This window comes from Musa acuminata, chromosome BXJ2-11, assembly GCF_036884655.1.
Source record: "Musa acuminata AAA Group cultivar baxijiao chromosome BXJ2-11, Cavendish_Baxijiao_AAA, whole genome shotgun sequence".
NCBI classification, from domain to species: domain Eukaryota; kingdom Viridiplantae; phylum Streptophyta; class Magnoliopsida; order Zingiberales; family Musaceae; genus Musa; species Musa acuminata.
Window position 1 is genome coordinate 32,987,513 of NC_088348.1, and position 12,626 is coordinate 33,000,138.

Sequence of the window (12,626 nt, forward strand, 5' to 3'; positions counted from 1 at the left end):
TTACATCAGATATATTTACATGACTTTAATTTCTATGAGAATCAAATCCAAAATTTATCCAACAAAGTTTACATATAAAACATTGATCTAGTAGTAGTGTTGTATCAAGAGTTTGTAATCGTATCTCGTATATTTATTAATGATGCTAGATAGCTAGTTCGGATTTTAGTTTTATCCGTGTTACTTATCTTTTAACGAAAAAAAAAATCTCTTAAGAATCAAAGTAAAAGATTGATAATTTAAAATAGAATGTCAATCTTTGTCCCATCAACTTCATCCTTAGAATTTTAATTTGCATAATTTTTTAAATACTTTTAACAGCTCATGTGATTGAGCAAACAAAAAAAAAGGCACTAATAATTCAGTAGGTGGAATGATCTGACTAGGTCTAGGAATTCTTAGTTAATTAGTAGACTCAACACCTAATTAATCTCTTCTTCTCCCACTAATTTGTCTACTCATGTGCCCATGCAAGCATGGTGTCAAACAATTGATGTGTATCCAAATGTCCCAACTTTTGCTGCAAGCATGATGGAGATGTGCCTTGTAATAATTGGCATTTATTTTTTGGTCCCTTCTTTAGTAGTACTATATGAGTTAAAAATGCAAGACTGTTATCATTTCATGCACTTTAGTAATACTTTTCCAAGTAATCCACCTCTGCCCTCTTAAACGAGATTGAAGCAATCCATTTATCTTTTTTATCCTTTCCAATAATCCATCGAAGTAACATAGAAATTTTAATTTGTGTTTCCTATTTCTATGGAAAAGAATGTGTTCTAAGGCTCAATCGTAATAAATAAAAATATGTTATTAAAAATCAATTATTAATTTTTTTATCGAATGAATTTATTATCATCGGATAGTAATTTCGGATAGTATCACTCAACGTTAAACCTTATATAAAAATGAATACGAGGGATCATAACGTAAAGGGAAATAGTGAGGATTATTTTTTTGAAGAAATATTTAATAATGATATAAAAAAATTTATTGGGAAAAAAAATAAGCATCAAAATTTAAGATAAACAAAAAAATAAATAAAATAAATAAATAAATTAGTGCAGGATGGGGAGGGACAGATATGGAATTTTGTATTTTAGACCTCAGATTCCTCCTCTCGCTGCGATCATTCGCACTGCTTTCGTGTTGATGAAAAGTCCACCACGACTCGGTCCGGAATTGTATGACTCGCCTGCCGCTTTTAATTGTCGCCCGGCTTCTCTGTGTCTGTGCCTCTGCCCCCTCCCTCAGTTGCCCCTCTTGCGTCGCCAGGTACATCTGCCGTCTCCATGACTCGATCCTGATCACCTTCTCTAGCTCTTTGATGTGTTTGTTGTTGTTATTTTGATCGGGATTTGGGGCTTTTACGTCGTTTTGTTTGGTTTTGGAAGTGAATCCGCGTTTCTGGGGATCCGCAATGGTATTCACTGAGGGGGCGGTTGGGATGTTTAAAGGTGACTCGGGTTTCGATTTGGTTTCGTGTAGCGTTTTTGGGACCTCTGGATTCGTTTGATTTTGATCGCTTTGTCGCCGATCTGACGTTCGCTTCTCCTTGGTCTGTTGGGTTAGGGTGCGGCCTGGTTCATTTCGCGTGAAAGTTGGAGTCTTTTCTTCGTTGGTTTTCAATGTGATTAAAGATGAGATTTTTAGTGGTTCTATTTTGCTCTAAATGACGAGATTATTTCCTTCGTTCCTTGATTTATTAGGGTCTTGATTCCCTCGTTCATGGAGTTTTGTGAATGGTTTAGCTTTTCGTGATTTTTGAGAATTCTTATGACCCAGGAATTTAGTGTTCTTTATTTCGAGGTAGAAAACTGTTCTGGGAATGCTTGGTTGACTTGCTTGGGGACGTGCCTTTTTTTTGTTTTTGTTTTTTTCTTTATTTTCTCAGGAGTTAGGCCTAAGATTTGAATATTGAGAATCTTTTGTTCATCTTCTTGACCAAGTTGAATTTTTGGGTTGTGTGCTGAATTGTTGGTTTTTCTTCGCTACAGCTCTCTTGATCTGACTGGCAATTAGAGGTTGGGTTCGTTGGAAAAGAGGAAACTGATCTAATTCACCCTCGTGCTTATTATGAAGGAAAATCCTCAAATGCTACCCACCAACAGGAGTAGAACTCAACCCAGGGCTGTTAGACCTTGGCCCCTTTCAGGTTTTTTTTTTTCCCTTTCATTTGAGATCACATGTTTTCTTCTTTTGTTACTTGATGAATCTATTTATTTACTTTCAATTTGACTTTTGAAGTGGGTCACTTGAATACGACTTTGTAGTTTCACTAATAACTACTGCTTGTATATTGTGGTGATCTGTTTTTTAAAATTTTCACAGTTGGTTATTTTTGTTGAGAAAAGCCACAAATTCAACTTTTTATGAATGTTGTCATAATGTTCGAACTTCATTTCTCAAGTTCATTCTTGTGCTTTAGAATTACATATGCTCATCTCTCTCTCTCTCTCTCTCTCTCTCTCTCTCTCTCTCTCTCTCTCTTACTACATTCAAGTTATTCATACTTGCTAGTGCTCCATTTTTTTTTTCCAGGGATGGACAACTCCGATTCAAGGCGCAAGCCTCATGTTTATGGAAAACTTCTGATGGCAGTTATTCTGACAGCCTTCTGCATACTGATTTTAAAGCAATCCCCGAATTTTAGTGGCAGTAATGTGGTAGGTATTCATCATATATTTTGAGCCAAGTGTATTTTTAGGAAAAGCTTTCATTAAATATACGAGTAAAACTGCTTCAGTTATACTGAACTTTACACAATGTTTTATGGATCTGAGTGTTGGATGGTTAAGAAACAACATATATAAAAAGTTTATGTTGTCGAGATAATTGTATGGAGTTACTTAGAAATATAGAAAAAGAAATATTTTTATTTGTGAACAATTATGTATCGCATCGATAGAGGATAAGATGAGAGAAGATCGCTTAAGATAGTATGGGACATGTGCTTAGGAGACCTCTAGATGCGATAGTCAGAAAAGGAGAAATAATTAATATTAATAGTACTAGGAGATGTAGAAAAAGACCTAACAAGATTTTAATAAAAATTATAAATAAAGATTTAAATACTTTGAACTTAACTAAGCATATGACTTTTTACAGATCTCAAAGACAGCAAAAGATCCATATAGTCAACCCCAAATATGATAGGTAACCAACACTAATGGATAGTGTATCCTCAGTAGCTGCTACAACCGGTTGGTTTCAGAAGCCTTTTCAAAATCATGTATAATTAAACATGATGACACAGCTCCCCTATATTTGAAAATATCGTACACTACATCCCTCATATTAGAATTCCCTTTTCTGGGAGTATTAGCAAATAATAGATCTCTCTTTATGAACAACAGTATTATAAGCTTCGTTTAGGATTCTTTGCTTTATTAATTTGATCATTTATTTTCTTCTTTTGGTTTTCCTGACTCAAAGTTTCTTTATCTTACAGTTTTCTCGTCATGAACCTGGGGTAACTCATGTCTTAGTAACAGGCGGTGCTGGCTATATTGGCTCGCATGCTACACTTCGACTCCTAACAGACTCATACCGTGTTACAATTGTGGTAATATGACTCAACCAAGCACACATATGGACAAACTAAAAAGATCTGTAGGATCTGATTAGTAATTTTTTTTAGTTGTAATTGATCTTTCTCTGCTGATTTTACAGGATAACCTTTCCAGAGGGAATCTTGGGGCTATTAGGGTTCTCCAGCAGCTGTTTCCAGAGCCTGGAAGACTTCAGTTTATTTTTGCTGATTTAGGGGATGCAAGAGCTGTATCCTTATCACTTTATTATTTTGACAACCTAAAATTTAAATTTGGTCGAGATTTGGCTTAAAAGTGATCAACAAAACATTATTCCTTAATAAATCATTAGGTCAACAGGATATTTGCTGAAAATGCTTTCGATGCTGTTATGCACTTTGCAGCTGTTGCTTATGTAGGGGAAAGCACACTTGAACCTCTTAGGTATGTCATTTATGCAAGTATCTCATATAGACAAAATATTGACTGGATTTTATCTGCTTGGCTAAACTTCTTGCTGCAGCCTGGACAATATTGTGTATTGAAAAATTCCTGTGTAGTATTATTACATTAACAATTGCATTTGGTTTTTGTGTCTATACAGTTTATGAGAAAAGCCTCCAGTTGGAGGGCATGACCATGCAACCTTTTGTTCTTAAGACTTATCTTTTACAGAAATGGTTAATCCTATCTGATTGCTTCTGAAGATTCCTTCTTGGTTGCAATAAATAAATATGGAGCAGAATCTTCTATTCTTTCATATGCATCATGAGTAAATATATTATCAGATGTATATGTGAGCCTTCTTATGTATGCATAGGTTTGAGATAGCTGCTATCCAATCAAATTTTGTATGCTGATGAATTGTCGTTTTTCTATGTACTCTGATGCTCATCTTGCTTTTTTTGTTTAGTGATCTTCTATCAACTATGACAATCTCAGACATTATATTCGTTTGTTCTGAGGCAAATATCTAGATGTTGAGGAACACACATTTTCTTTCACCCTTATTAAACCATGGTGTGGCTTTAAGCACTCAACATTTCTTTTCATAGTACTAGTTAAAATATGATCTGATATGAGTACATTTTCTTGTTACATAGTTAGACATCATAGATCTGATATCTTCTATCTAATTTATAGAATCTTTGTGGTCGAGGTAAATCTTTTATTAAAAAAATGGAATTGAATAAATTGTAGCATCCAATCAGCAGATGCATAAGATTAATTAAAAATTTGAGTTTTTATCCCATGGGCACCGATGGTCGTAGGTGTTCTCAGAATTTTGTTAAGAGTCTCACCCCATGTCGGCATGGGTTCAAAACATGGCATATTAACCCCAACAAGATCGAGCTTATATCTCTATGCTTTTGAAGGCTCCATCATGAATGGGCTTGCAAATCATGACATTAGACTGACTTGTGACTTTTAGATTGACATTTGGTGACAAACCTGAATAGTATTCGATGGTTCTTGGTTTGCATTTCTACAATTCTAAACCAAGTCTTTGTTCTCAGCATTTATTATGCATTTCTGACTTTATCTCAGGACCTTAACCAACAATGTTGGAACTTTGGTATCTCGATATTACAGTTGCTTATGCGGTCCTCAACTTTTTCTTTCATAGGTACTATCACAACATCACGGCAAATACTTTGGTAATTCTTGAAGCTATGGCAGCACATGGTGTTAAAACTCTTATTTACTCGAGTACCTGTGCTACTTATGGAGAACCAGAAAAGATGCCTATTACAGAAGAAACTCCTCAGGTAAGAAAGAGTTAACCTTTGTTTGCTTCAATCAGATGATACCAGAGGCATCTAGCTTTCTGGTTGAAGGTCAATTCTATTTTGCTCTTGATAAAACTATAGGATTCTGGTGCTTTTGTCCAGAGCAAGCACTCATGAATGTGATAATGACTTGGATTTCAAATAAACTTGCAGCTTCCTATCAACCCATACGGGAAGGCCAAGAAAATGGCAGAGGACATCATCTTGGATTTTTCGAAGAGATCAGACATGGCAGTCATGATCTTAAGGTGGATTGCTGATAGTAACAATTTTGATTATGAAATCTGTTGGAACATGAGATTAATTTCTTTCTCCACATCGGCAGGTATTTCAATGTCATAGGCTCAGATCCAGAAGGAAGACTAGGTGAAGCTCCTAGACCTGAACTAAGGGAGCATGGACGTATATCTGGTGCGTGCTTCGATGCAGCACTAGGTATCTTACCAGGGTTGAAGGTATCTTTATTCATCTTTCAGTAACCCAATGCTTGATTGGATTCATTCTTGATTAGATTCAACAGTATATTTTTTAAAAAACAATAATTTTATGTGTTTCCTGCATAGGTTAAAGGAACAGACTACGCAACAAGTGATGGAACTTGTATCAGAGACTATATCGATGTCACTGACCTTGTTGATGCTCATGTGAAAGCTCTTGACAAGGCAAGGCCTAACAAAGTTGGCATATACAACGTTGGTACTGGAAAAGGTTGTTCTCCGTCTCTCTTCTCAGTGTGTATGTTTTTCCTTTCTGTTCTATGGCAGGCTTAGCTCGTCGAAACCTGACAAGTCTGCTGTTTTATTTCCAGGAAGGTCAGTCAAAGAATTTGTCGAGGCCTGCAAGAAGGCAACTGGGGTGAACATCAAAGTTGACTACCTTGAACGTAGACCAGGGGACTATGCCGAAGTCTACAGTGACCCTTCAAAAATCAATTCGGAGCTCAACTGGACCGCACATTACACCGATCTTCAAAAGAGCCTCTCAACCGCATGGAGATGGCAGAAATCACATCCGAATGGCTATCGGTCACCATCGGCCATGGCTGTTTGATCAACTGTTCCACTCAATTATACATATTAGATTTCATGAAGATGTAAGCTTCTGATAGAAGTCATTAGCAACCTTCATTGCTTAGATTAATGATGAGGGTGGTCTTGGCAAGCATAGAGGAAGGATTCAATCACTCGCGAAGTCTTATCATACTGAGTGTAGGAATCGAGATAAAAATGTGTTATTTTTACAAAGGTTATGCAGAAGCCATTAAAGAACAGAGCTCATAGTTGTAATCCCCCATTGATGGATTTCTCATGTATGATTCTTAAGTTGTGATAAAATGCCATGATTATTCTTTTTCCCATATAAATATAGAATCATCTGAGCAGAATATACACCATGTGTGTCCCATCTGTCAGTTTTCCTTTCTTCCTGAGACGACCTAAAATTTTGTGCAGGGAAGTCAAGTCATCAGCTCAATGGAAACTACCTTTTGGAACCTATGTGCGATCTATTATCCTTTGAATCTATGAACAAATTGAACACCTAAAACTTTGATGTTTGATTACTTCCAACCAAAATACAATTGCAAATACATTGCCATTGATATAATAAACCTTTTGCCATCAAAGAAGGGGTCGAATGTGCATTGTGAAAAGACAGATTGAATTGGGTGATGTTGAACTGCTTGTTAAAATGTAAAACAATAAGGATATATAAAATGTATTATATCCTCCTTGGTTTCTTATTAGTTGCAGCAATTTCAAGAATATAAGATTTCTCGAGTTTATTGGGAAGGGTATAAAAGTGCTTCTTGGTTAGCAATATTTGCTAAAATAGATCGATGGCCTCCCAATTTATATCTTATTTTGTGCTTTGAGACTCTTAAATTAATACTTGGACAATCCAAATATATCAGGTTAAAATTAAATTATATCTAATTTTAAAGCTAAAGTGATCCTTTTAAAATTGATTTTATATTATACTTTTTGATACAAATATAATTATGTAAGAATGACTATCAATACTCATGTGATTGATATCTCGATATCACGTGTATGACACCTTCATGTTTGACACATGGTCAAAATCGTCGCACCACATGATCGACACTTTAAAATTATGTGATCAACATCTCACTTCCACTTGGGTGCTTATGATTATGCTATATCCTTCGTATTCGATACAGAATCGATTGTCCTCAACTCTAAGGAGATGCGTAAATGCTCCTCATATTTACTTATGTCATTGAGCATAATGATTAAAAATCAAATATCAATACAAAAATTCATATGGACTCTATCTCACTTTCCAATGCATTTAACTCTAAAAGACTCGATATTTAATTAACACTACCTAATTAAAAACTAACTTAAGCTATGAAGAGATTATATTGAAAATTGAGATAGATATAGAATAGAACTTCAATAGACTCTAATTCAACATTCAATAGGATACTATATCTTTCAATTTTTAAAAATAATGATATATATATATATTACAATACTTCACATGTATTCATCATATTAATATTTATGTAAAGATTTAGATTAGTCAATGTAGTTAACATTAACTAGTTTGGGAAATATATAACATCTTAAATATATCTAAGCTTATATTGGGTGAATGAATATAAAAGATATCTATTTTTCCCTTCCAAAATTAGTCATTATTTTTTTACTTCTTTCACTTCGAAAAAGGCAATTAAACACGAAATATTTTATGATAATTACTTCTTTTCAGAAAAAAAGAAAGAAAAAAAAAATAATTACCAAACAATATTTCATGTTTGAACCCATTCGGCCTCACCTAAATGGTTACCGCTTGGACTCGGTCCGGTGCTTGGCTTGAATCCACGTCATTCGTTTGGACGACCGTGATCATTTACGCGTCCTCATTGAAGGGCTCAGATTCACCTTGACTCGTCCAGATCTGCCCGAACAACCCCGTGGGTGTTCTTCGAGGGCGGAGGCGGGTTTCCTTGATGGGACGGAAGCTCGGATCATGGATGGCAGCGATCTCCCGGCGTTGCCCGCCAGCGACTCGTCGGTGCCGCCGCCTAGTGGAGGAGGCGGGGCGGACGGAGCGGAGGGCCCCGCTCGGGGACGCGAAGGTTGCGAAGCCCTCGCTGGGGCGATCGCATCGACGCTGGGTGCCGTGATGAGGGAGTTCGATTCCAGGGCGGAGGGCGTTGACCGGAGCCAGGATGAGCTCTCCACTTCCCTGGATCGCCTCGCCAGAGGTAAATCATGTTGGGCGAATCCTTGGATCTTACTATATTAGGGTTTCCGGTTCCGGTTCCTGTTTCATGTTCTTTTGCTACTTCTCTCAACCAAAATGAGATTTTGATTTGTTTTTGCAAGGTTTTGTCGTCGTATATTGACGTGAAAAGCTATAAACTTTATTATGGTTTCCTCGGATCTATCTCTCTTTTGGTTCATTCTTGTGTTACAAAAGCTTAAACACGATTTTTTTTTTGTCAGAAAAAAGCTCTTGAATTTTATGTGGATAATGATTTTTTATTATTTTGATTTTTATTGATGATTTTTCAGGGCTAATTATAGGTTTCTTATAGTAGTCATACCTATCTCGATCCCTACATTAAAAAAAAATTTATATTAAAATTCTTATGATTAGGAAGGTGAAATATTTTATTTTATTTATTTTAACATCATCGATAAAAGTATCAAAATGATGGGCAAAAAGTTCCATTTTCGATGGTGGCGAATGATGTCATTGCGGTGTGGGTGGGTGGTTGTTCTGAATGAGGAAGAGTGATGATGAGAAGTAAGGCAAAGGGAGAGGAGAAAGATGTTGACGCTTTGTATCTGCATCGGTGTCGCTTGGTAACTACATCAATGTCGACACAGATCTAGATGTAGAGCATCGCTTGACATCTACATCGACGCCGATGCAAATATAGATGTCAAGCGACCTTTTCGTCGCTCTGCATTTGCGTCAGCACCGATGCAGATGCCGAGCGACACTCAATATCTGCATCTACGTCAGTGCTAATGCAATTGTCAGGCAGCATCGATGTAGATGTAGAGCACCATCCTCCCCTTTGCCTCATCACTCGCTGTAACTATTCCTCTTTATCCGCAATAATTATCCGTGGTCTCCAGTGGTATTGTCGTCCACCATTATTGAAAACGTAACTGGGATGTTGAAATGATCTTTTTGTCTATCGTTTTCGTGCTTCCGTTGGTAAAACCAATAATGTTAGAATAAATAGAACTAGATATTTCGCCATAACTACAGGGATTCTAATGTAATTTTTTTAAATATAAGGATCGGGATGCTAAAGAGAGCTAAATACAAATGGTAATACGTAATGAGCCCGATTTTTCATCTGTGAAACATCTGATTTGGTAAGATCCATGTGGTGCAATGTTCAATGTTACTGTATATACGTAAGATGCAATCTGCATAAGCATGAATTGCAATTGCATATCACAAAGACTTATTTAGTCGCTGGATGCTTTTTTTTTATATGGATTATGTTTCCATCTGGTTAGGTAAATTTGACTTCTCTATCAATCATAGACTCTAATACATTGTGTTTTGTCTGAAATTTGTCACTCAAATCCTTAGTTAGTTGATGTTACTTCTCATTTTAGTTGCTTTGATTACAAATTACTTGGTAATTTCTTGATCTAACCATGACATATGTTGACCTATTTATTACTTGAATCTGGTTGTATATTTCTTTCCCACTTTGACAAAAGTGCTATGTGATACCTTGGTCTCTCTCCAGTATATTATCCGGTTATACAAACATTGTTGTTTGTAGGGTTTATGATTTCTCTCGATTTTTAAGAATATATATGTTAGATATCTCTTCTTCTCCTACAGATACTTGTGGTTTCATCTTTTGTTCTCTCGTTCTCACAGTTTAATTCCCAAATGTTTTCCTCATCACATTTATTTTTTGGCACTTGTTTTTCTGTTTATTGTTGTGGTAATGCAAACCGAGTGGATTGCATATCTCACTCTCCCGCTCCGCTCCCTATAGCATCAAGCAATTTCACATAGCCAGTTCAAGAGAACTTAGAAACAATCGTCATCATCATCATGTAAGCTTCTGTATGCTCAATTTAATTGCCCTTCAACTATTTTGCTTGTGGCAGAACTAGACAAACTCTTAGAAGATGCGCCGTTGCCGTTCATCATGCAACATGCAGCCAAGATCTCGGCCATGCGTAGGAGGGTTTCAGCATTGAACTTGATTTTGAAGTCAATTCAGAGACGCATTGATAACATGGATCGTATGCTTTTTGCTGGCGTACCCACTGGTATTGTGTGTTTTCTCATATATACATCTTTTGGAGGTGCTTCTCAACTTTTCATCATCATCATCATATATTCTGCTGATTGAGACCTAAACTTTTTCTTTTCTAGATAATCACCAACAGATACAGTAGTCGTCACATTCAGGTATCAGTCAGACATTTTTATTGCTGGTTATGTTTCTCAGCTCCTTCTGTCTGTCGAAAGATTTTTGATCTTTTTTTCTCCCAACCTCTAGTTTAGTTTCCTCTTCTTGATTGCACAACTCCTCTGAATTGTTTTGACATATCATGGCATTTTAGTTGCTTCTTCAAGCATGGAATGTTCCTATACCTGAGAGTGTATTTCACCCATTGTATTATTTTCCACATTTGCAATGGTCATTTGCTCGTTGGATCCTTCAATCTTGGAATAGACATTCAAGGAACCACTGTAGATATACCTGAGTTTGTGAGTGCACCGAATGCTTTGTTGCTGCTCCCATCACTTGACCTTCTTCCAGTCAGGTGTCATTAGCAGGAAGATGTAGCACTTTATGGATGTGATAGCTTTTGTTTCAAATTCAGATTAGGTTGAACCTGTGTAGTTCCAAGCTGAATATGTTTTTGATGGCTGATTCTGTTACATGAAGCAAAATGTAAGAGCTTGCTTAACAAAAACCCATTCAAGTAGATGAGTCCATGAAGTCATTTTCATCTTGTTTGGCATGTAAATGAATTTCCATTGTGTTTCCTCTTGCACATATGGCAAAAGGAAATGAAAGAGCTTAAAAAAAAATTCAGTCAAGCAGATGAGAAGCTAAACACTAAATTTTGTCTTGATTTACTGTGCTCTTTTACTGGCTTACTTTAGTTTCTAATGTCCCAAGCTTGTATTGATACATCAGTTTCAAAAATAAAATGCTCAAAACACCTGAGTTTTAAATATCAATAAAAACATCTCTGTTGATTAGTGCATTATTAGACAAGTTATAATTCTCAGATTTAAGTCCATATGTGAACATCATGTACTAATGAAAATGTCTTTCAATCAGGAGGAAAAAAAAAAAGACTAGTAAGTACTGATCCCTTGGCAGTTTATGTTGCATTGATGTCCAATGGAAATTCAACATGTAGTAGTCATATTCATCTTGTTTGACATGGATAAAATTTTGCTATGGATTACCATTGTGTTTCCTGCAGAAAAAAGAAAACAGAAACATTGACATCTGATTATTCAGTTCAACTATGAGTTTGGAATATATGCAAGTTCAGTGTAAATAAGTTTTGTCTATTCAATTTGGAGTTTGCAGGGCAACATTTACAGGTTCAAGTTGCAGTCTAGACTAATCTGAGACATCTCTGTTACAGGTGGTTCAGAATAACAAGGAAACCTTCATTTCAGGAGCTGAACTGGCTCCACTCTTTAACCTTCTCACACAAAACACTTACTTGAAATTTGCCAACTTTTTGTGTTGGCAGCTGCATGTATCTATTTGAAATTTATTTGAGTGACAGTTTGCACCCAATTTTGATGGGTAGAGCAGCAACATTGAATTAATATAAAAAAAATTTGTGTTGGGTGTAGATCCATGATGGCTATGGCTTCTCATATGTTTCACTTGTAAGGAGGTGGCTGCTGTTCTTGATTTGCTTATGATACACCATTTGTTCTGGTGCTTTATATGTTGAATCTCAAACCTTATCAACAACATCAAAGTTTTGTGAAATCTTCCAAGGGACACCCAGATGGTTATCTGCAGCAATAACCAATCAGGATATAAACTATGAGTCCTGTCATTAATGTTTTTATTAATTACTAGAAAAAAAACACACTTTGTGACCTATTATAAGTGTTTTCTATCATTCTTTTTCTTATGAAAGAGTTTGGAATAAGTTGCAATTTCTCCTCAAGTATAAAGCTAGACAAGAAAAGTAAAACTAGAGGCACATTTGGTACTGACAACCGATATAGATCATCACCATCATCGATTTCCTAGAAAAGTTTTTTTCTTTTCTATTTTTTCCCCTTTTGTCTTCCTCAG

General features: G+C 36.0%; 2 protein-coding genes across 3 annotated transcripts; both read left to right on the forward strand.

Moving 5' to 3' along the window:
• Window positions 1–1,127: 1,127 nt before the first annotated feature.
• On the forward strand, window positions 1,128–6,708 carry LOC135626995 (probable UDP-arabinose 4-epimerase 2). Of its 2 annotated transcripts, none has more exons than XM_065132884.1 (11): window positions 1,128–1,275; window positions 1,998–2,155; window positions 2,542–2,666; window positions 3,452–3,565; window positions 3,673–3,780; window positions 3,883–3,974; window positions 5,158–5,299; window positions 5,474–5,568; window positions 5,646–5,775; window positions 5,884–6,028; window positions 6,129–6,590. In XM_065132884.1, exons 2-11 carry the CDS (start codon window positions 2,077–2,079, stop codon window positions 6,368–6,370), a joined length of 1,272 nt encoding a protein of 423 aa, XP_064988956.1. In that variant the 5' UTR covers window positions 1,128–1,275; window positions 1,998–2,076; the 3' UTR covers window positions 6,371–6,590. The 2 variants fall into 2 exon arrangements, with proteins under 2 accessions (XP_064988956.1, XP_064988957.1); XM_065132885.1 differs by lacking the exon at window positions 1,128–1,275 and adding an exon at window positions 1,325–1,457 and having other exon boundaries at window positions 6,129–6,708.
• A 1,538-nt stretch (window positions 6,709–8,246) lies between these two features.
• Window positions 8,247–12,168, forward strand: LOC135627069 (uncharacterized). Its single transcript, XM_065133025.1, has 4 exons — window positions 8,247–8,555; window positions 10,444–10,608; window positions 10,715–10,750; window positions 11,953–12,168. The coding sequence occupies exons 1-3, from the start codon at window positions 8,318–8,320 to the stop codon at window positions 10,735–10,737; spliced, it is 426 nt and encodes a 141-aa protein (XP_064989097.1). The 5' UTR covers window positions 8,247–8,317; the 3' UTR covers window positions 10,738–10,750; window positions 11,953–12,168.
• Window positions 12,169–12,626: the final 458 nt, after the last annotated feature.